The sequence below is a fragment of the Canis lupus genome, chromosome 1 (assembly GCF_003254725.2).
Source record: "Canis lupus dingo isolate Sandy chromosome 1, ASM325472v2, whole genome shotgun sequence".
Lineage (NCBI taxonomy): Eukaryota > Metazoa > Chordata > Mammalia > Carnivora > Canidae > Canis > Canis lupus.
In genome coordinates, this window is record NC_064243.1 from 66,516,008 (window position 1) to 66,542,065 (window position 26,058).

The 26,058-nt window shown below is 35.6% G+C and overlaps 1 protein-coding gene across 1 annotated transcript in view; it reads right to left on the reverse strand.

Moving 5' to 3' along the window:
* THEMIS (thymocyte selection associated) overlaps positions 1 to 26,058 on the reverse strand; it is a 176,827-nt gene that overhangs the window by 108,735 nt on the left and 42,034 nt on the right. Inside the window, exon 2 of the mRNA XM_025422985.3 lies at positions 22,186 to 22,344. Coding sequence (XP_025278770.1) covers positions 22,186 to 22,344 — 159 coding nt within the window. The remainder of the gene's footprint in view (positions 1 to 22,185; positions 22,345 to 26,058) is intronic.

Genomic DNA, 26,058 nt, shown 5'->3' on the forward strand with positions numbered 1-26,058 from the left:
CAAATTCCTAAAGAGCCTTGGTGTTTTATACTTGTCCAAATAGACTTCCCATTTCACATGCTTCTTGTGGCTTTTCTATCATTTTTGTTACACGTCCAAGACACTTTTTGAGGTCAGCATACCCTACAAAAACTACTTTCTTAAATACCTTAAATCCAGTATTTCCATGAGAAATTCCAGCTCAAGCATCTCAATCCAATTTCAGATTCAGATTGAAATGGGATCCATGAAATACCTTATCAAAGCAAAAACTCAAAATTCTTGAGCAAAGTATTGAGATATATAATGATAATGTCCAAACCATGAGAAAATCCTCCAGATTTCTCAATAATAGGATTATTATTAAACATCATCAACAAATGAATGACTCCAAACATCTTGTTAGAAGAACACAGAAGAGTCTTGCCAGAACAGCAGAAACAAGAAATGTTAAGTGAAGTCAAAGTTCACGATAAGAACATTTTGCATAGGGATTTTCCGAGTATTTGGGGGAGCAGGAGCCATGTTAAAGATTGTGACCACGTTTGTTCAATGTTGGATGATATCAAGTGAGACTGCGGGCTTCCTGTGTCCACACGCCTTTACATTCACAACGGGCTCCAAATAGCTTGTCGAAGCTTCTAGCAGTGTTTTAATAGTCCTTTTATCTGGAGATAACAAAGAATAACTCCTAAAGCCTTTTGATTCATCAAACTTTGTATTAAAGAACAAAACAAAACAAAAAAACAAACAAACAAAACCAAAACAGAAAAGCAAACAAGCAAAATATTTTCCCAATGACATTTAAACTCCTTGAGAGGAGTGGCCACATAATGTTTAACACATTTGGGTTGTTTAACAAATAATTTACACGAATACTGTTAGGTCTTGAAATCAAATAATAGAACTTGGTGTCCTGTCTACGGCGCTGGAATACTCTCAGGTTCCCAACAAATGGGTTGTGCCTGTTGCTGGGTCCGAGCTGGCTCAGGCCTAGGTAGTGAGGACCAGGGGCAGGTGGGAGGAGATGAGAGGACGTGAGAGCGTCGGGGGAGCCTGGCCAGAGCCTGGCCCCTGAACTGCAGGGCACTGCCCCCTGAGCTCTCAGAAGGCTCAGGGGCTCAGGCCTGCGAAGCACCCCCAAGGGCTGCACGTGCTGCACCATCTCTCACTGGGATTTTTTAGGAAGTTCTACAAGAACGCTGCACATCTACTCTTTCTGGCCTCGGGGACTCAAGGCAATAGAACTTCAAGGTGAGCAATGCCCAACTGCCCCAAGAGTAAGATGGAATGGTCTTAAAAATATTAATTGTTCATTTCAATAGCCTGGGTTTAATTCTGGCTTCAGTCCCTTTCATCACTGTGTAAACTCAAGAACTTACACCCTCAGGGCCACAATTAATTGCCTTTTCTGCATAATGGAAAAAACTCTATCATCTACCTCATAAAATCATTGTGATGATTAAATGAGTTAATACGTGTAACTTGCTTAGACAATACTTCACACGTACCCAGAGCAAGCGCCAAAAAAGCAAAATAATAATATTTCAAATAACATTATTCTCCCTCCTTCTTTTCTTTTTACTCTGGAATTCTAAACCTTTGTGCGATGCTTATAAGGTCAGAGAGATTAGTATCTCCAGTGCCAAAGAGGACAAATATTCCCATCTGGATCAAATTAGCTGAGACAAGATATATAGAATCTATAATTGAGTATCTGACACAGACCGAGCAACAAAACCCTAGCGACAATCATTTCTCCAGATTTTGCCAGTGTGTTGGAACATGGAAATGAGCCCTAGGTGACCTCTGAAGGTGGACTGCCTCTGCTTTGAAGAGCTGTCTGACCCCGTGCTTTGACAAATTGCTGAGAATTTAACCACCATAATTTCATGCCCATAATGAGCAGATTATAGGGAGACGTAAGCACATTCTAAATGCAAATATTGTGCCGCTTGTAGTTTACTCACAAGGTATGCATTAAACACAGTTGCTGAAGTTCCCTTGAACAAAGGAAACAGCAAAATGCCAAAGCATTTTTGAAAATGTGTTTTATTCATGGCCCTGAAAGGTAGTGGAAGCCAACTGACTGAGGAGTATCCCCTCCCTCTATTTTAATGATCTTAATCCCGCTAATGGAATGTTAGTGGAAGGAGTTGGGGAGCCATGTGGCGCTGATTGCGTTTTTCAGTATTGCTCTTGCCTGCAAATTAAATGTACCTAAGTAGCCACCTGTTTATGCTTACGATTATGTAAAGCCCCATATGTTTCCCTCTCTGCACATGGGAGGTAAATATTGAAAAAATTATTCTGGTGTGAAGGGTGAAAACAGCAGCAATTCTTCTATAACTGTCAACATATGCTGTGGTATTTCCTTTAATGTTGTGCTTTGTCTGACATATTTGCTGATTTTTACCACGCGGTGTTCAAAAATATCTGTGACTTGTGGTTATACAAAACAATTAAAAATCAGTTTACATTAAATTCAAATTAGGAAGAGATATAATTTCCTGATGTAACCATAAGTTCTAAATGGATTTCAGAGCTTAGGATTTAAATAGATTTTGATTTGCACGATAAAGAAAACTGAATTTTTTTTTTCTTCTAAATCCCCCAGCGTAAAAAAAAGCAACATTTTCTTCCTAGGCACATCCTTTGGACTCCTTATTACGAAGCAACAGAAAATTAACTTGAATAACGTGAATGTGAAAACTGTCAATGGGTTCTTGAGATGGATGGTCCAGCGCTGTGCCCACTGGACTTGCTCTGGAGGGGAGCTTGCTGAACCCCGTGCAGAAGATGTGACCTGGTACCTGTCAGCAAGAGTTCCTGAGACATCCTGAGAGAAATTTCCTTACTGTGAGATCTGGTGCAGGAAATGCCTGTGGAACTGCCTCAGGCTATTCAGAGATTGGCCCAGACAGAAGCTTGTGGGGAAAGACCAGAGGGACTGGACTTGCTGTTGTTGATTACTTTAGACACTGAAAATAAATGAATTAGAGTTTTATATGGTTTATATATGATCAAGAGGGATTTAAATATCAACTGTCTAGCAGCCTAGACATGAAAGTCCCTAACTTCTCTTTCTTTTGCAAAGAGACGCAGAGTGTGATAGAAAAAGATGAAAACTTATCTTGCCATCAAAAACTGAGAATAATACACTAACTGCCCCAAAAGGCAGAAGAGTTACTTTCATAATAAGGAAGACAGAGCTGAAATAAGAACCCCATACTCGGTCTCCTGAAACAGAGGAGCCCCTCTAAATTTTTATTTTTTTATTTTTTTTAAAAGATTTTATTTATTTATTCATGAGAGACACAAAGAGAGAGAGAGAGAGAGAGAGAGAGAGAGGCAGAGACACAGGCAGAGGGAGAAGCAGGCTCCAGGCAGGGAGCCCGACGTGGGACTCGATCCCGGGTCTCCAGGATCATGCCCTGGGCTGAAAGAAGGCTCTAAACTGCTGAGTCACCCAGGCTGCCCTAAATTTTTTAAAGGTAACAAGAAGATTAACAATAAAGAGAATTAAAATCATAGAGTAGTTTCTATAGACCAATGTCTATAGTATGTACTTAATGAGCACTTCATTTATTTAATTCTTGGAAGAATTTTAAGACATGAAGAGCACGAATATTTCCTGACTTTACAAATAAGGAAATTAATAAACGAATGCACTAAAACACATTAAGGAGATCATCCAATCTTTTAAAACCTTCGTACTTTTTTTCGTTCTTGACATACATATCAATAGAGACAGAAATGTTTTAACAACATTGAAACTATATCATACACATTCATTTGGATTCCACTTGTTTCGTTAAACATTGAACCATGATTAAACCTCACATTTTAAAATATTTTTTGTAAATACAATTTCTAATGACTGTAATAATATGTAGTAAAGAATGTATCATACTTATCTTTTTCTGCACTATTGGGCATTTAAATTGATTCCATTATTTTGCTATTACAAATAATTCTAAGATGATTATTCCCTTAGAGTTCATTTTAATATGTGGAGCCACTGAAGAAAAGTCCCTTTTGCAGCTAGACTACAAGCTCCAGGAGACCAGGGATCAAGACAAAAGTGTATCTCTGTCATCAATCACTATCTCTGTACATGCACAAAAGAAACATTTGCCAACTGAGTGGCAGATGGCTCTCCAAATAGAATATCAAATTTAGGTTCAGAAAGGTTGTAACATTCTATACACCCTTCAGTTGGGTTTGAGAGTAATCATTTGACAGTATCTTTCTCCATTTTGTTATCATAGTTATAAAGCTTAGTTAATAAATACATGGAAAATTGTCATTATTGTTTTAATTTACACCATGTCCGAACTAATTTCTATGTGGTTATAAGCCATCTGGGTTTCTTCTATCCTTTGTTCAATTCGTGTTTTCCAATTAGCGTTATACTAGACTATTTAATTGATTTTTTTGTTTTACGTTCAGGGATATCTACTCTTTTGGAAATTGTGTCAGTTTGTTATTAACCTTTTTTTTTTTTTACTGTTTTTACTTTTCTGATATGCATAAAGTTCCATTTTATGCAATAAAATACACTGTTCCTTTATGGTTTTTCATTATATTTATGATCTGAAACTTTTTTCAAATAAAATAGTTTTACTTAAAAGGTAACTTTTTCATCTACTTCAACTTTCCTTTGCTATATGGTATTAAGATGATGATCAATTTCACTTATTGTTTTCTAAATTGATAACCATACTACTAAATATTCACTAAATAACCCCAGACATGTAGTACCAACTTCATCAAATACAAAGTAATATTCTATACCAAGGTCTCTTTCACAGCTATAAATGAATGCTTAAGTGCAGAGTCACTAGAGTTGAATTCAAAGCATTGCTTTGGCGCTTCTACAACTAGTACTACTGCTATCAATTCAGCTTTTGATTTTCTATAAGTGACATTTAGTATAATTTACTATGGCTTCCCATATTATAATCATAATTATTATAACCACAATTATGTTGGCTCTTAAGAAAGTAATTCTAAGGTTTATTTGGGGAGAATAAACAAGTGAAAATATTCAAGAAAATATTTTAAAAAACAAAACAATAATATGATTATAATATGGGAATTCTGTTTCCATGTGTTAATCTCACAAATTAATTCATGTGTGATTGAAATATACATACAAAAAAATCAGTTTTCTGATTCAAGCACTTAAAATGTCTTTATTTTTAATAAATAAGGATTTATAATATTTTTAAGTAAATAAGTAAATCATAAGTTAGTCTTATTTCTTATACTAGGTTATAAAGATATTAAGCCTAGTTGTTCTATGCTTTTACCTTGATATTTTAAATAGATTGTCCTTAAGAATTCTAAATGGTTATAATAGGGACATTATTACTATGTTACATATTCTTCTATATATCAATATGTATTTATTTATGTGCATATTTTATATATATTTGTTTTCTAGACATTTTTTACTGTCATTCTGCTAAACTCACTTGTACTGCTGACAGTGTGACCTTCTGACACCCTGTGTCAAGCCCTCCATTTTCTAGGATTTTAAAAGTTTTTAAACTCATGTTGCTAAAAAACAAAAATAAAAAATGAAGCTGAGATAGGGATACTAAAAACTACTGAATTGCATGCTTTACACAGCCGAATCTTATGCTATATAAATTATAGCTCAGTAAAGCCATTAATTTTTAAAACTTGAAGGGGGAAGGGATAGTCAAGTAGTAGATTCAAATAAGCAGTAAGATTGATCCTTTCATTAGGTCCTGGCAGAATGTAAATTGGCAGAGTGCTTATGGAATGTGATTTGGCAATACACATCAAACCCTTTAAAAACATTTTTATTTCTGAAGTCATAATTTCATATATATGAAATTATTATAATAAGCAGACCTACAGACAAAACTTCAGTTAAAAGGCTGCTCATAATAGCATAAATTGCATAAGTGAACATGTTTGGGTTGGATTTACTAATTACAGTATGTACATATGAAAAACTATTACACAGAAAATAAAAACTACATTCTAAAGAATACTGAATGACACGGACAAGTCCCCTGAAACAGGCCCATTTCCCATTACGTTGGAACATATGTCTATATGCATGCTTGTGCACAATGTACTGGAAAACAAAGGAAGGAAGTGTACCAAATAGTAATGCTAGAGAGCTCTGATGATGACATGATAGGGAGCTTTAATTCACTTCCCTGCATTTCCTTCCACTTTCTAACGTTCTTCAAGATATATGTGGTGTTTGTAAAATTGAAAAGAAAAATCAATGCATTTTGTAACTTTAAAAAGTTGTGTTCCTTATGTCCACACAAAAAACTTGCACATGGATGTTTACAGCGGTTTTGTTCAATTGTCAAAACTTAAAAGGAATCAGGGAGCCCTGCAGTAGGTGAATGGATGAATAAACTGTGGTACATCTGGACAAGGGGATGTCATTCAGCTTGACAAAGAAACGGGCTAGTAAGCCATGAGAAGACATGGGGGAAACTTGAACGCGTAATACTGAGTTTAAGAAGCCAATCTGTAAACGTCTACATACTCCAGGATCCCGACTGTCTGACATTTTGGAAAAAAACAAAACTGTGGAAACTGATCTTTTGATGAGTGGTTGCCAGGGGTTGTCAGGGAGGAAGGATGAACATGAGAAGCACAGAGAGTAACAAGGGCAGTGACAATACTCTGAGCTACTTCTGTAATGATGGATATAATGGGTATATATCATCATACAAGTGTCTAAACCCATAGGATGTGCAACCCCAAGAGTGAACCATAACGTCAACCATGAACTCTGGGTGTTCGTGGTGTGTCAGGTTAGGTGTGTCGATTGTAACGAGTGTGCGGCCCTGGTTTGGGGTGTTGATAATGGGGATGCTACGTCTCTGTGAGGGAAGCGGGCACATGGGAAATCTGTGTGCTTTCTCTTCAACTTTGCTGTGAACCTAAAGCTGTTTTTCCAAATAAAGTCTATTTTGTAAAAAAGTTTTCGTTCCAAGGGCAGAACCTCTAAATCGCTAACATGTAGTATTTGTATAAACCTGGTCCTGTGCTTTATCACTGTTCAGTTAAGAGTCAAGGAACTGAAGACCTGGGTAAACAGTTTAAGGACCACCAGATTCTTCTGGTGAGAGTACCTGTCTGGCAATATAGCTGAGATGGCACTGCAAAGACCGAGGGAGGAATTACGCACATAGACAAGTGGGTGGTAAGAGCGAAATGTGAGGAGACAGATTTTTAGAAGATGTACATAAAATAGTAATACAATGAAAACTTATAGAACAGTGCCAGTTGTAGAAAAGCCTATTTTAAAATCATCTTCCTGATAGAATTCAGGTGTGATGCTAAAATGTCCATAGGTGAGTGAAAAGAACATATTAACCTCAAACTCTCTATTTGTCTTCTTCCAGATAATATACATTTTAGTTAATCCAAAGAGCACAAGGCCTTAGAGAAATAATTTGACCCCATGCTAAAGAACAGAAGAAAAATAACGCCTCCTCCTCCAGGAATTGGAAATTAATGTGAAAGTCTGAATTTCTTGTGCACTTAGATTACTTCAAGTCTTCTTGCACAGTTTATCCAGAATATTCCTTTTTGTTACAAAAATATTTTGTATAATAGACATAGTTCAATTTATTTTGCTTAAGTGAGCACAGTGGGAAGAGATGCCTTAAGAGAAGTTGACCCAGAAAATTTGGAAGAATACCCCATGATTCTCGGAATAGCAAATTATCCAAAAGGCAAGAAGCCCTATTTAGGGCTTCTCTGAATCATATGCCATTATAACATCCAGATGGAAAAATAGGAGCAATTTATGCCCTATATCTTGCTTCTTTTAACAAAAGTCCTTCAAATAAACAAACAAAAAAGATTAAAAAAGTTATTCAGTCATAAGTCTATTAAATACATTTTAAAGATTTTTCGCATGACAATTTTTCCTATCAGGTCCTTTTAGAAACTGATATTTTAGTCAGATAAAAAATACCTACAGTCATAAAATGGCCAAACCTGAAAGATTTAGTCATTTCAATGGTACATAAAACACAAAATGAATGACCAGTGAATGTGACATTATATGTTGTCTAGCAATTAAGTATGTAGTTTCCCAAACGAAACAATGGGAAAATCCATTTTAAAAAAGTGAATGTATTAAGTATTTTTCATAAGGCATAAAGGAGCAAGTTTTATAAATTCCAGGCATTTGATCTTAATTGATTTCTTGAAGAAATAATTATATTATTAATCCAAGTTTTGCCACTGATTATTCTAAGCACTTTTCCGTATTTTTCACATTTATATTTAAAATGATTCTGAAAAGAATCTTACTGTTCAGAAAAGACAGAGATCCTTTGGGAGCTAATTCTCCATGGCATGTCAACATCTTCAGAAGCTTGTTTGGTTTCCTGACCAGTATAAAAATGGTAGAGAATATCTGTCTCCTGAGAGACATTCGAGGATAGCAAAGTCTTCTTCCTTCTCCCTAAAGGAGAGTTTCTTACATTCCAGGATAATAAAAATGATGTTTTCTAGAAGGCAAGATGGGCAGGTTGGCCAGCAGCCCCTCACACATTTGGGACTTCCCACACGTAGCATTTCTCTGCTGTGCATTTAGCACCCACCTGCCCTACTCTATCATCGCCCTGTGAGACATGGGGCTAAGGGGACAGTAAGACACGAAGATGATGCTGTCTGCTGGGCCATGGCAATCAACCTGCTGTACTCGTCCCTGACCACGTTTCTGGAGGTGTGGGAACTCAACGTGGCAGCTTTGTGGCTGCTTAGGAATGCAGCCTGGACAGGTAAAATCCATTTATCCGTTTATCTGATAGAGATTCTTTTAAGTAGGAAGCACCACCTGAAGCTTATCTTTAAACCATGACTGAAATCCATTAAACATACGAAGGAAATTTTATATTTACTAACAGTCATCTATAAATTTCTATTTCATGTTATTTTAGAAGGATCGACTTAGATCATTTTAATATTACAATGGTTACTGCATATAACAGGAAAATTAGGAAGGATGCCACATATCCAAGAAATGTGTGGATCTTCATCTTAACACTGATGTTGGTTGACAAAAAGATCATTTCACTCCTTTTCTATGATTAAGCATGAAGTGCTTCGGAGCACAGGCTCTGCAGCCGTACTGTTCCCATCTGTATTGGTGCTCTCCCACGCAACACCACTGCTGGAGACGCTGGACTGAGCATTTGAGATGTGGCTACTTGAAGTTAGCATAGCCCCAATCGAGATGGACCTAGGAGTGGAAACCACATCTGGATTTAAAAGACTTGGTATGAGAAGAATGCAAAATATCTCTTTTTTTTCATGATTACACATTAAAAGGATAATATTTGAGATATATATTTATAATAAAATGTGTTATTAAAATTAATTTCACATCTCTCTCGCTCTCTCTGTGTTGTCTTGTTTTGCTTTTTATAGATTCATTTATATATTTAAATGTCTGTGTCAGGTAGCCTCCAAGATAGCCGCCAAGAATTCCTGCCTCCTGTCAGTCACACCCTTGTGCAGTCCCCTCCTAGAGCATGCCAGCATTTGTCTGGGCGATCAAAAGAATACAGCGGAGGTGATGGTCTATGTCATTTCTGAGATTAGGTTATAGAAGACTGGAATTTCCATCCTGGGCGTTCTCTCACTCTCAGGATGTCCACTCAGGAGGAACTTTATGAAATGGGCATGTGCCCAAGAACTGAGCCTCTTAGAACAGCTGTGTAAATGAACTTAAATGAATGAACATGAATGTGGCTTCACATTATATTTTATATTATATTAGATAATGCTAGCATGGATTCAATGAAACCACTTACCCACTGTTTGGCCTTGGGCAAAGTTCCTCATTTTCTCATATGTAAATGTGAATTCAATTCATTATATATACACATATATACACATACACACCTATGAATAATATATACATGTACATAAAAGTTTTTAGAACAGTTTTATATGTAAAAGTACTTAGAACAGCGTTCAGCAAGTTATCAGGGTTCTAATTTGAGTGTATGTAGAGTAGTAGAGAATGTTCAGTCTCTAAGCTTTACTATCACATTTCTTACACGCCTCCTCCCTGCAGCAATATTATTCCTATTTAGTAATAAAGTTCACAGAATTAAAATTCATGCCTAAAATTTCAGTCTGGCTATGTAATTTTAACAGTGGTTTTACAGATGTAACCACAACTTTTCCTGGACACGGTTTAGAGACACTTATGTAAATTTGCTGTTGGGTGGGGTGGGTTGAGGGGACTCTGATTATCAGAAAAATGTATTTCTTCTTTGTAACACTTCTTTCCAGGAAATTTCTTATGTCTAAAGAGAAGGCATTTAGTATTCATGCTTCATAATGGTCTTTCCAGGAAGTAATCCAGAAAGTTGGAACTTCACTGCAACTCAAACATTACACAAGTTACCAATCTATAATGTAATTCACTACCAAAAATCAGAATACATTTTTGTTGTACTTGGCAAAAATGGCACATTTTCTGGCTCAGAAAAAGGCTTAGTCAAAAGGGCTATCTTCTAAAAGAGCAAATTGTACTTCTAAAGTAGTATGTCAATGTCCATAAAGAACTTAAATAATTGCTTTTTATTTTTTAAAAATATACTCAACAGTCTCTGAAGTGACAAAACAGAGATATATGGAAATATATCATTAACATAAAATACAACCAGTGACATATATTGCAAGTTTAGTTCCTCTTTTTTGGCAAAAATCAACTTCCAATTTGTCCCCTAAAAGTATCCTCACCAAATCTCTACAAAGCTTTCCTTTCTTGATGGTTACTTGAGCTTCCACTTGCTAGAGCTGCACCTATGAAGCTATATTTACTGATCAAAGCCTAGGTATCTTTTTCCAGTAGAACATTGTTATTTACAAAAATTATTATGGGAACCCTTATCAAGGTTTTGACCATCTTTCTCAAAACTTTTAAATTACAATGAGAAATTAGGATCTCTGTTAATACCCTTTAATATAGTAGGGTAGGTGTTGTTAGCAAATAAGGTTGAATAAGGACCTCTGAAAATCCTCTCCTCTTTTATAAGAGCAGTGGAGAAACTGGTTAAAAATAAATGGTCAGAATTAATTTTTTCAGAACTCTGGAAATTAGCCAAAGGATTGCAGTAATCTGGGGGGCCTTTATTGACCAAGAAAATGACTGAGTCTTGGTAAGATCAGCAAACTTTTTGACATTTTAACTCGTGGTATCTCACTCCTCCCACCCCATTCAACTTCATATTGAAAACTAATAGCTTGCAGTCATGGCAAAACCAACACTGCTGCCGTCACAAGAGGGGGCAGAAAGGAGGTGAAATGGAATTCCTTGAAAGTTCATTCTCAGGGAACTGTTATTTTTTGACATTTCTGATGACTTCCTGGAAGATTCTACTTGCAACATTGTCTTTATTTTATCTCATTTTAAGCTCACTCAGTAGGAAAAGACTTTTCCTAGGGAATATTTGTCAAAAACAGGAAGAGATAATTATTTAATTTCTGAGGCTGCCTGCAGTTATGTGTAACAGTTGGGGGGGAAATAGGTTAACCTAAACAGTTTAAAAGAAAAGCTGAGAAATGAGATATCCATAAGAATTTTGAAAAGTTCTAATATATTCCTGGATCTAGAAGACCACATGTGTAGGACTGTGCACATGCTTCAGATTATGTGTATGCTCAGGAAAGAACTGAAAATGTTCTCAATTCTGGCTGAGTTTGAGGCTCCACATGAACGAACAACAGTTTTTACCTGCCTGATTGAGTGTTGAAGGCAGCCCCCAAATGAACACTGAGCCCCTCGACAAAGACTGGGAGATTTTCTGGTTCTAGTTGTTTAAGGAAATCTTTGTCGAGGCATTAATTGCCCACCAACCCACCTGAGCAGACTTCAAAGGCCCCACATGACAAAGAATACAGATTTTACAGATACAGTTCAGAAAAGTTACCCAATAACCAGCAATAACAACAAATCCTGAGGAGGAGAGAAAATCAAATTTCTAGATTTACCACATTATCTTGTTTAAAATATCCAGCTTTGAACAACAGATTATGAAACAGGCAAAGGAACAAGGAAGTTGGACCCATCCACCGTGGGATGCAGAGGGGAGCAATTAATAAAAACTGTTCCTGAGGAATGTTCTAACAGACATTAGATTTCCTGGAGACAGGAATTTATGTATTTATTTTTAAGATTTCATTCATTTATTCATGGGAGACACAGAGAGACAGGCAGAGACACAGGCAGAAGGAGTAGCAGGCTTCCTACAGAAAACCCCCTCCAGGACTCAATCCCGGGATACTGGGATCACAGGGAGCCAAAGGCAGATGCTCAACCACTGAGCCACCCAGGTGCCTCGAGAAAAGAATTTAAATATGCTATTTTAAATGTGTTCAAGGAACCAAAGAAGACTTTGTCTAGAGAACTAAAAGGAAGTATGAAAATGAAGTCTTACTAAATAGAGAATATAAATCAAATTTAAAGATAGGTCAGTCGAGATTATCCAATCTGAGAAATAGAAATAAGAAAGTATAAAGAGAATTGAACAGTCCCAAAGATATATGTGACACCATCAAGCATATCAATATGTGAATAATGGGTGTTCCAGAAGGAGAAGAGAGAGAAAAGCATAGAAAGAATATTTAAAGAAATAATAACTAAGCCACCAGTGTGACTCAGTTGGTTAAGCATTTGCCTTCAGCTCAGGTCAGGATCCCAGGGTTCTGGGATTGAGGCCTGCATCAGACTCCCTGCTAAGCTTCTCCCTCTACCCTCCTCCCGCTTGTGTTCTCATTCTCTCAAATAGTGTTTTTTTTTTTTTTTTTATCTTAAAAAAAAGAAAAAGAGATAATGACCAAAACTTCCAAAATCTGATGAAAAACATTAATTTATACATTCAAAAAGCTCAGCACATTCCAACTGGATAAACTTGGAAAATCATGCCATTCTGATCAAACTATTGAAAACCAAAGACAAAATAGGGAACTTTGAAAATAGCAAAAGAGAAGAGACTCATCAAGTACAAGCATTTCTCAATAAGATTAAAAGCTACTTTCTACCCTGAAACTATGAAAGCCAGAACTCACAGGGATGACATGTTTAAAGTGTTGAAATAAAAGAATTGTGAACCAATTCTCTATCCAGAAAATTTATCCTTTAAAAATGAAAGTTTCTTAAAAAATTAAGAATGAAAATACCACATGATCCAATAATTCCACTATTTACCCAAAGAAAATGAAAACACTAATTTAAAAAGATATGTGCATCCCTATGTTTATTGAAGCATTATTTAAAATAGCCAAGATATGGAAGTAAACTAAGAGTTCATCAACAGATGAATGGATAAGAAAGATGTAGGATGAAAATATATATGTTCATATATATCTGATATATATATTATGCAGCCATATTATGCATATATTATGCAGCCATATGGGATTGTGCCATTTGCAACAACATGTATGGACCTAGAGGGTATTTTGCTAAGTGAAATAAATCAGATTGAGAAAAACACATACCATATGATATTGCTCATATGTGAAATCTATAAAACAAACAAACAAAGAGCAGAATGAGACTTGTAAATATAGAAAACAAACTAATGGTTGCCAGAGGGGAGGAGTAGAGAGGGATGGGTAAAATGAGTGAAGGAGAGTGGGAAATGCAGGCTTCCAGTTATGGAATGAATAAGCCACAGAAATAAAGGGCACAGCATAAAAAATATAGTCAATAATATTGGTAGCTATAGTTGTTGTGAGCACAGCATAACATGTGAAATTGTGGAGTCACTACATTGTACACCTGAAACTAATGTAGCATTGTGAGTTAACTACATTCAGATAAGTAAATAAATAACAAAATAATGGAGAAATTAAAATATTCCCAGAGAATGAAAACTGAGAGAATGTATTATTATCAAACCTGCCACACAATAAATCTTAAAGAGAATCCTTCAAGCTGAAGGACATAAGACAGTAAATTTATCCTGTGTCAAGAAATAAAAAGTAACAGCAAAAAGCACTATAGAGGTAAATATAAAAGAAAGCTTGCATATACTTTTTTATTTTCAAATATTTTTTCCTAATTTAAAAGATGATTGCATAAAGAATAATCATAAATCCAATGTTGATGCACACATAATGTACAAACATGTAATTTTTATGATAATAACAACTAGAAAAATAGGGTAGGGAGTAGAGCTATAAATGAGCCAAATTTTACATACTCTTGAAATTAAATTAGTTAATTCCAACTAGGTTGTTATAAATTAAGACACTAATTATAATCCCAGGCAACTACTAAAAAAATAGCTAAAATTATATTTGAAAAAGAAAAAAGCATTGGACTTCTGGTTTCTAGTCTGGTACATAAAATGTTTAGAAGTTGTTACTCTGTCTTGACAAAAAGTAAAAAGCCAAACAAACTGAAAAATCAACAACTATTCGTAAATCCATTAAAGAAATGAGGTCAGAAGATAAACTGATACCTCCAAAATTGGAGAGACAGATAGGCAAGTACAGAGAACCACAATTTACCAAAGAAACCTCTACAAGAACCAGTACCAGACTAGAGAAATCTGAACTATAATTGCTGAATTGCTAGAAGCTCAGAATGGACAACTCCAAGAGTAAAAACTCCAGGGTCCTAATCATAAGGGAGCTCCCATAATTTTGTAAGTTTTACACTTAAGACTTGACAAGGCTCTCACAGTAAATATCAGAGAAAAATCTTATGTTTCTGGCATGGGGAGGGAAAAAAACCCAAACATTTCAAAATAGGTCAGAACATTCTATTCTTCTTAATAAGTCCTGCCCTTAAGAGACATCATTGGTGTTTTATTAGGACTAACTGACCTGAGGAAAGGAAAATATACAATTAACACCCACTCTAGCCTTCCACTCAGAGGAAATGTACAACTAAAGCCCACTCTAGTCTTTCCATTTAAGGAAATGGAAACATGCAGGTATGTCCTGCTCTAGTCTTCCACATATGAGAAGGGAAATACTCAACCTACCGTAGCCACCTTTTCCCAACTAAGGGGTGGGAAACAAGACTGAAAAGTTCTTGTGAAGTTCACAGTTCAGGCACACAGATCTAGAAAAATACTGATACCTAATCAGAATGTTTCCTTTCCTACCACAACTTACTGTTAGATTACTAAAGTCCTATTAACCACACTGTCTTCCTACACAGTACATCACGTCTGGCTATTAAGAAAAAATTATCAGGCACACTAAAAGACAAAAAAAGACAATTGAAGATGGGACACCTGGGTGGCTCAGTGGTTCAGTGGCTGCTTTGGCTTGGGTCGTGATCCCAGAGTCCTGGGATCGAGTCCCTCAATGTGCCCCCCACAGGGAGCCTGCTTCTCCCTCTGCCTGTGTCTCTGCCTCTCTCTTTGTGTCTCTCATGAAAAAATAAATAAAAGCTTTAAAAACATAAAATAAAAAATATAAACCCACAAAAGGCAGAAAATGTATAGAAGACAAAAATAGGAACAAAGAACAAAGGCAACAAATAGAAAATGGAACCTGCTTGAGATTCTCTCTCCCTCTCCTTATGCCCCTCCCCCTCTGCTTGCTCTCTCTCTCTCTCTCTCTCTCTCAAATAAGTAAACAAATCTGAAAATAAATAAATCAATATAAGGACACATATAGATTAAAGTAAAAAGATGGATAACGATATACCATGGTAACTCTAATACCAAGAAAGCCGAAGTACCTATATTAATTTCAGACAGGGCAGACTTCAGAACAAGGAATGTTATTAGTAATAAAAAGGGGCATTACATCTTGATAAAAGGCCACTACTCCAGGAAGACATAGTAATCCTTAATGTGTATAGGCCTACCCAAAGAGTGTCAAAATATGTGAAGCAGAAACTGGAAAAACTGTAGGCCAAAATAGAGGAATCTAATATCATAGTTGGCAACTCTATATTAGCAATGGATAAATCCAACAGGTGGAGAACAGTAAGGACATAGTTGAACTTAACAGCACCATCAATCAGTAGATATAATTGACATCTATCGACACTTATCCAACAGCAAAGTACACATTCCTTTCCATCTCACATGAAACATTCACCACATGCAGGGCAACAAAACAGACTGACAAATTTTTAGAAATAGAATCATATAATATCTGCTCTCAGACCAGAGTGGAATTAAACTAGAATCAATAGCAGAAAGATAACTGGGAAAGCCTCCAAGTATGTGGAGATTAAATAACACTTGGGGTCAAAGAAAAAAATCTCAACAGAAATTTTAAAACACTTTTAACTAAATAAAAATGAAAATACAACTTACCAGCTGTCAGATGGAGTGAATGTAGTGCTTAGAGGGAGATTGAATTAAATGTATATATTTAAAAAGAGAAAAGATCTAAAATCAGTCTCTAAGCTTCCACCTTAGAAAACTAGAAAAAAAAGAAAAACAAATCAGAAAGGGAGACAGAACATAAAGACTCCTAACTCTGGGAAATGAACTAGGGGTGATGGAAGGGGAGGAGGGCAGGGGGTGGAGGTGAATGGGTGACGGGCACTGAGGGGGGCACTTGACGGGATGAGCACTGGGTGTTATTCTGTATGTTGGTAAATTGAACACCAATACAAAATAAATTTATTATTAAAAAATAATAAAAAAATAAACGGTTAAAAAATGAAAAAAAAAAGAAAAACAAATTAAATCCAAGTAAGCAGAAGAAAGATATAATAAAAATTACAGGAAAAAATCAATTAAGATGGAAAAGAAGAAATCAATAGACAAAAAAATCATTGAAAACCCAAGCTTTTTCTTTGGAAATATCAATAAAATAGATAAGCCTCTAGCCAGGCTAAGTAGGAAAAGAAAGACAAGACATAAATTACTAAAATCAGAAATGAAAGAGAAGGCTGCATTATCCACCCCATGGACATTAAGAGGATAACAAAAGAATATTATGAACAACTCCATGACTCAAATTTGATAACCTACACAATATGGACCAGTTCCTTGAAAGACACAATGCACCAAAACTCACAGAAGAAGAAAGAGCAATCTGGCCTAAATCTACCAGTGGAATTGAATCAATAATTAATAATCTTCCTAATCAGAAAGTGCCAGGCCTGGGTGAGTTCAACTGTGAATTCTACCAAACACTTAAAAAAGAAGTCATACCAATTCTTCACAATATTTTTCAGAAGATAGAAGCAAAGGGAATACTTCCTAACTCATTCTATAAGCCAGCATTACTCTGATACCAAAACCAAAGAGATTACAAGAAAAAACTACATACCAATATTTCTCATAAATGTATCTGCAATATCTTCAACAAAATATTAATAAAGCCAACCCAACAATGTATAAAAAGAATTATACACTACAACCAAGTGATATTCACCCCATTATGCAAGGATGGTTTAGCATCTGAGAGACAATGTAATACATCACAGTATTAGGCTAAGTAGAATATATGATTATATCAGTAGATGCAGATAAAAAGTGACAAAAACCAATATTCATTCAAGATAAAAACAACATTAACAAAAAATCTTTCAGTAAATTAGGAATGAGAAAAACTGCTTCAGCACAATAAAGAAAATATTTTTTAAAAACCCTACAGATAACATCATACTTAGTGTCAAGAAACTAGTTTCCCACTATGTTCACGAATACTATGGTTGTATATGTATAAGATCTAAAGAATTGACAAAAAAAAAACCCTCCTCAAGTTAATAACTGAGTATAGCAAAATTGTAGGATAAAAGGTTGATATGCAAAAGTCAATCACTTTCCCATATACAAACAATGAACAAGTGGTTTTAAAATTAAAAACAGAATACTATCTACATTAGTGCCCCAAAATAAATGTAACAAAATATGTACAAGGTCTATGTGAAGAAGCTTACGAAATTACGATGAAAGAAATCAAAGAACAGATGGATGTTACATGTTCATAAAAAGGAAGACTTAATATTATTAAGATGTCAGTTTCTCCTAATTGAATCTACAGATTAAATGCAATGGCAATCAAAATCACAGCAAGTAATTTTGTGGATATTGAAATTGAAACTGTATTTTATATGAAGACAGAAAAGGTCCAGAATAGCCAACACAATGTTGAAGAAGAACAAAATCAGATAACTGAACTACTCAGCATCAAAATTTAATATAAAGCTACACTAATCAAGATAGTGTGGTATTGAGGAAAGAATAAACAAGCACATCAACAGAACAGAATACAGAACCCAGAAATAGACCCATGTAAGTACAATCAAATGATCCTTGACAAAGGAGTAAAAGCAGTACAATTTTAAAACAAAAATTTTACTAGAGACAAGGAATACTAAGTAACAATAAAAGGGTCACTTCATCAAGAAGAGATTACAATTATGAGCACATATACACCTAACATCATAGCTCCAGAATACATAAAACAAAAGTTGACAGTAATAGTTGGAAATTACTTTCAATAATGGATACACCGGGATCCCTGGGTGGTGCAGCGGTATAGCGCCTGCCTTTGGCCCAGGGCGCGATCCTGGAGACCCGGGATCGAATCCCACGTCGGGCTCCCGGTGCATGGAGCCTGCTTCTCCCTCTGCCTATGTCTCTGCCTCTGTGTGTGTGTGTGTGTGTGTGTGTGTGTGTGTGTGTGACTATCATAAATAAAAAAATAAAAATTAAAGAAAAATAATGGATACACCTAGACAAAAGATTCTCAAGGAACTAGAAGACTTGATCAACACTATAAACCCACAGACATCTGTAGGGCACTCCACCAAACAGCAGAATACCCAGTCTTCTCAAGTGCACACAGAACATTCTCCATGATAGGCCATGCACTAAGCCGTAAAACAAGTCTCAAAAAATTTCAGAGGATTGAAGCCATACAAATTATGTCTTCTGACTACAAGAGAATGTAATTAGAAGTCAATAACAAGGGAAAATTTGGGAAATTCCCAAATAAGAAAGGATGTTTAAAATATATATTAAAGTACTTTTTGATTTTAATTTCTGAGAGTTTAAAGTGACAGCTTTAGAGTATAAATAAAGAGATGTTTCTGTTGAAATCAATATAAAAAAAAAAGTTACTGGCCTTAATTTCTCTTTCTCCCTGGTGCTGAGTCTTCCTTGAAAGAAAGTATATTGTAATCATCACCATCATTTTATTCCTCCACTCCATTACATGTAATCCCTGATTCTTACATTAAAACTAGTTTTGTAAATAAATTTTTCTAATTGTGCTCAGTTGATACAAACTTATCATGTCAACTGAAAACTCAAAACTTATTCTAAATAGCAACTCCCTAAATTAAACTGTTAGTCAAAAGCTAAATGTTTTAGAGGGAAATTTGGCTCTGCAGATTTTGGATTTACCAATCTCCATAATCATGTAATCTAACTCCCTATAATAAATATATAATATATATTCCCCAAAAAAAGCTAAGTGTTTTCACTACTCTCACAAGAGATACTCCTTCTACTAGAAGATTCTGATTATTTTAACTTACTAATTATTTATTATGTACATCTTCTCCTAAACACTGTGGCGATTATTCCAGTAAATGAGATTCAGATTTTGTTGTCAGCAACGTTGTAATCTGTTAAGCAGTTGGTCTTCAAAAGACAAGCATACAAATAACTTCAATTATATTCAAAATGTGATAAATGCAATCATTATGACGTGAAAGACTGTAGTTATTCAAAAAAGGAATTGTTACATCCAACTGGAATACTTAGGGAAAGCTTCTCATAAAGCAATGGTTTGCAACCTTGACTGCTCATTAATATCACGCTAGTATCCTTAAGAAACTTTGGTAACCAGACTTCATTCCAGACTAAATAAATCAGAATATCGTAGGCAAGTGGTCTGAGCATCAGGATACTTTAAATCTCCTTAGGTGATTCCAGTATACAGTCAAGTTTGAGAACTATTTCTGTAAAAGATGGCAGGTAAGGAAGGAGTTAAACAGAATTGAACAATGGGTAAGATTCCAGTTGAAAGGAAGAAGATATTGGAGAATCTGGAAGAATGTTCTCTAATTTATTTTCATTCTCCAAACCTGAGCTCGAGTATAACATCCTTTCAAAAGCTTTGAAAACCTTGAATCCACCAATGATAATAAAGGTAACAAAACCTGACACTTTTTATAGCCTGTTCTATAAGACAAGTACCATTCTGAGCACTTTAAATATATTTCAATATTCAATCCTCCCCGAAACACTAGAAGATAGAAAGTATTATTATTCCCATTTTACATGAGAGGAGAGTAGGACACTTGGCAAGGTTATGCAAGTAACAAGTGGCAGAGTTGGAATTCAAATATAAATAATGACTCCCAAGCCATGTTCTGAAACATGACCAACTAGAGTTAGATATTCCTTATCAAGACTCTCATGGAACCCATGCATGTTTCTCCTCCTCCTCCTGCTGCTCCTCCTCCCCCTGCTTCTTCTTCAGGAACCCATGCATATTACAGTCACACCATGAATCACATCATACTGTAAGTGTTTACTAGACTTTTCTCCTCCACTAACCATTTATTCACTCAATCATCCATTCAAATAAATGACTACTGAATAAGTGCTTGATACTAGATATACAAAGTCATATATGTTATACTTCACATGTCAAAAAATTTAATCTTAGGAGAAGTCACCAAACTATAGTTCACAGGCCAAATTCTGCTGGCCACCTATTTTTGTAGATACATGTTTATTGAACCACAGCCATGTTCATCGGTTTATGTACCATCTATAGCATCCTTCATGTTATAGCATCAGAGTGAAACGGCTGTGACAGCAATCATCTGGTGACAAAGTCTAAAATATTTACTATCTGTGTCTTTTAAAAAAAACATTTGCCAACCCCTGGTCTAGAGAATAAGACAAATAAGAAAATGACTACCCAATAAGGTACGTGCTATTGGTGATCAAGTTATTATGGGAACATAAAAAAGAGATATCTAGAGTAGGTTAGGGCATCAGCAAAAGTATTCCAGAAGATATTAAGCTATGATATTTGAGCTATTTTTGGAAGGGTGAGTAGAATTAACTAGACAAAGAAGAACAACAAGACATGTCAATAAGATTAGACTGTGAAGTTTAGCAATTATCCAGGGAGCTAAAATATTTGCAATAGAAACAAAGAGCTTATATATTTTTAAGAGCTATTAGTCCTACATAATTTTAGAAAATATCTTTGATTTCTCCATTTTCACTAGAATAACAAGTAATGCATACAGTTAGAACTCATTAAGTATTCGCTAACAGTATTTGCCAGTAAGTTCTAAGTAAGGGATATTTATTAAAAGGAGAGAAAATATTTGTCTTCTATTGGTCATTAAAATCACTAATGTGGAGAAAAACGAACCCTCCTGCAATATTGGTGGGAATGTGAATTAATGCAGCCACTGTGGAAAACAGTATGGAGTTCCCTCAAAAAATTAAAAATAGAACTTCCACGTGATCCAGGAATTCCACTACTGTATTTATCTAAAGAATACAAAAATACCAATTCCAAAAAATGCATGCACCCCTTATGTTTACTGAAGTATTATTTACAATAACCAAACTATGGAACTATGGAATCAGCCCCAGTGTCTATTGATTGATAAATGGATAAATAAGATGTAGTGTACATATACTGGGATATATATATATATATATATATATATATATATATATATATAAATTTGTATTTGAATATTATTCAGCCATAAAAAGGATGATATTTTACCATTTGCAACAGCATGGATGGATATAGAAATTATTATGCTAAGTGAAATAAGTCAAAGAAAGGCAAATACTATATGATTTCACTCATATGTGGAATTTAAAAAATAAAACAAGTGAAACAAAGAAATAAGAGAAAAAGCAAAAAACAGACTCTTAACTATAGAGAATAAGACTGATAGTTACCAGAGGGGAGGTAGGGGTGGGGGGATGGATGAAATAGGTGAAGGGGATTAAGAGGACACCTGTCAAGAGGAGCACTGAGTAATGTATGGAACTGTTAAATCACTATATTGCACATCTGAAACTCATATAATACTGTAGATGTAAAAAATATATATAAAGAATTCTAATTTTTTTCACCCATTACCCTAGAGTGAAAAAAAGCTACCACTTTTTTTATTATTTTCAATTGTATAGATGTATATTAACAATAGTTTTACAAATGTGAAATGGTTGCAATATACAGTACCTGGAAAATTCATAGGCAGCTCAAATGGTTGTAGAGACTCACAACCCTCAATGTGCTCACAAATTTCAGCTATGATCTTCTTAATTTTGAGACCAGTAATTTTAATCACTTCTCCTGTTGATAAACAGCATTCATTTCCAAACATTTCATAAATGGAACCTTAAAAAAAAAGAAAGAGTTAAAACAGCTTTTTAAAAGAGAAGTTAATAAGAAAGAACAAAGTAGGAGTCTGAAGCCTCATATAAAGTGTTTTTATTCAGTTCCTCTTCTAGCTACCTACTAAACAGAAATTTAATCAAACTTGGCAAAAGGTACAGCATGTACCAAGAAAAAAATTAGATTTTCACTCCATCCACTGGGCAAAGTATAAACAACCTTATTTTTGTTATTATTGTAAATTAGATTTATGGTTTCCTCAGCACCTTTAGCTCATCATTCCAAGGTCAGACTACAAACATGTCTTCCATGGCTGGGATTTATGATCTATTTTTGCTGGGTCACAGAATTAGGCCCATATGAGTCAACAATAATCTAAGTATGTATTGCAAACAAGGTTGTAATACAATCCAAGATCCAAAATCAGAGTCCATACACCAGGGCCTTATATTAAGAGCATCACATCTATTTATTAAACCTCTTTCTCTTCATCATCATAAATATAAGACTTTCTGTCCATTTTATCTCTTGATTTTTGACAAGTTGGAAACATCTCTTGGTATCTTTATGGCAATAGGGGGCAGACCAGCCCAGATAAACTGAAAATCTTCATTTTAGTTCAGAATTTCAATCTCTTTCCTAATAAACCTCTTATCATAGACACGAAAGCTAAGCTTCATCCCTTTATTTTCCTTATGTATCTCCTGATGGAAGAAGAGTGAGCAGTGAAATAACCAGAAAATGAGCAACAGTAAAGAAGAGAGGCCAAAACTCTGGATGCTCTACCCCCAAGTAAAAACGGAACAACCCCAAAACTACACTTCTAAGATATTATTACTTTACAACTGAACAGTAAATGAAAGGCTGATGTAAAAAAATAATTACAAAACTGGAGATTTAAACATATCCATTTTTCCCTACCTCAAATATGATATATATCCTCTTTACCACACTAAGATGTGAACAATAGAAATATGAGATTTCAGGTAAGTTTGCTTTCCGAATTCTTCTCTATTGAACCCCTTCCTCATAGACTCTTACCTGATACATAAAAGATTTTTGTAGCATTAATGGTTATATCATAAAAGTTATTAAGCCTGGCATCCAATCTAGCATTAAACAACTCCATGATTATATCAGAGTGTCAACAGGGAGCAGGGGCCACACTCAAATTAGAATAATTTAAGGAGATTTTAACAAAGGGGCAATTTACACAGAGGCACAGTCAGTTCTAGGTAGCACAAGAAAATAAGTATCCTGACCTCACCCCTCTCCCTCCGCTTGATCCTCTGCCAGGGTATCCTCCTTTGGCCAAATTCAGCCAGAAGCCAGAGGACGAGGGAGCTGCGGATGCCACCACAGAAGTCAGCCTCTAAGATGGAGAGTGGGAATGGAAGTCCAGCACACCATCCTTACTGCCCACTATTTAATGAGGACCATTTTTTGTAAATATGCTAGTATATCCACTCCTCCAGTTCTGGGTATGTACTTCCATAGCTCCCTTCTTTTCTAATACTATTCCCTCAACTCTATATGTGTTTATGTCTTTTATGAGCTCCCATACATAGTGCTGTCAGCTATCTCAAACCTTTTGTGGAACAACCGGGATATTAAAGACATAGTAATAAATCTGTAGTGCCATTTTCTTCCAATGAACTTAGAAGAGTTATTTTCTATGATCCTCATTTGGCAATTAATCATGTACTAACGTTTTATATCTTCAGTATTATTTCATCCTGTATTTAACTTTTTATGACTCTAGTTTTTATTACCCACAATTCAAACTTCATGAAAGAAAATACTGCATTATGTTATTGCATAACTACAACACATCAACTGTCCTTCCTCATTCAGTCAGCAAACTTTAATGGAAACCTACTATGTTTCAGGCATTGTTACTGGCAGTAGGTAACAGAGATAAAGTGCATAATCTCTTCCTCCCAAGGAGCCCTGTCTTGAAGCAAGCACATAAGTACGCATACACTACAATAGATTATAAAAAAGTTATAACCTAGGAAATACAGGGCATTGTAGGAGACTATGGGAAGTATTTAATTACAGGGTAAAGAGACTAGGGAAGGATTACTGGAGGAGACTACAGCTGAGCTGAGTTTTTTTTTTTTTAAGATTTATTTATTTATTTGAGAAAGAGAGAGAGCATGCGAGGTGGAGGTGGGTGCAGAAGGAGAGGGAGAGAAAATCTCAAGCAGACTCTGTACCCAGAGTGGAGCCCGCTGTGGGCTGGGTGCATGGGCGATCCCATGACCCTTAGATCACTACCTGAGCTGAAACCAAGAGTCAGATGCTTAACCGACTGCACCACCCAGGTACCCCTAGCTGAGCTTAGTTTTAAAGGAAGCAACACAAGATGTTGAGACAGGCAGAGGAAATAGTATTTGAAAAGGTACCAAGATGTGAAAGAGCCTGATACATCCTGGAAATTTCAAGTCGTTTGTTATACCTCGAATGTAAAGTAGGAATGGGATAAAAAAGGAGACTAGAAAAGGAAAGGAAGTCCAGATCACACTGCATCTTTACGAGATTACCAATAAATAAAAAGGTCAAAGTCTGATGCAACCTCAAAGTCAGAATCTAAATTTTCAGTCATCGTGATCCAGGAACTAATACCAATTTAACGAGAGGACGTATGGGTGCTTGCTATCCAAAGTGTGGTCTACTGTTTCACCTGGGAGCATGTTAGAATCTTGGCCAGACCCCAGATCTGCTGAATGAGAATCCACATTTTTAACAAAATCTCCAGACGACACATAAATACAGTAGCATTTGCGAAGCAGTGATCTGGGCCACAAATGTATAACTGAAAATGTCTTTGTCCTGAGACTGTTGCAAAACTACCCAGAAAGGGAAGGACATGCCATACAAAAGCATTTAGTGTCATTGAGGCGGAAGATGTTATAAGTAGGGATGGGGAAAAGGTAAGATTTTAAGTAGGGAAGTGACATGGTAAGCTATTTCTTTGTCACATGAAGTAGAATATTATTAGCTGAAGCCCATCAGGCTTAATTTCAACGCAATGAGAGCAACATACATCAAACTGACTGTCTTGGATTCCTGCCTTTCCCTCAAAGGTTCCATTGGAATTCAAAATTAAAAGATGAATGTATGTGAGATTACATGTCAGTTTACAGGAGTAGAAGTCAGAGGATTCTATGAAGAGATAATTCTGTGAGTTTTAGTCACCACATGAAAAGCTTTTGACTCTTAGGTCTCCTTCCAAGAATTCCTCCTTTTGAAAAAAAAAAAAAAGAAGAAGAAGTCACTTCTTTCAGCCATATAAGGAAAAGAACCTCATGCAAATACTAATCTTTTACATTTATCCTTAATTATTTGTGACTTTTTATTTTTTCTAAACCAAGAATGCTGTTAATTCATTTTTTAAAGGTTTTATTTATTTATTCATGAGAGACACAGAGAGAAGCAGAGACACAGGCAGAGGGAGAAGTAGGCTCCCTGCAGGGAGCCCATGTGGGACTCGATCCCAGGACCCTGGGATCACGCCCTGAGCCGAAGGCAGATGCTCAACCACTGAGCCTCCCAGGCGCCCCAATGCTGTTAATTCATTTTTAATGAACAAAGTGGTCACTGACTCAAACACTAGGTCCATGAAAGGTGACAAGAACATACAGTAAATCTCAAATCCTTGAAACTTGAAGGGTTTCCTTCGCTATCACCAACATAATGTCTCCTACAATATAT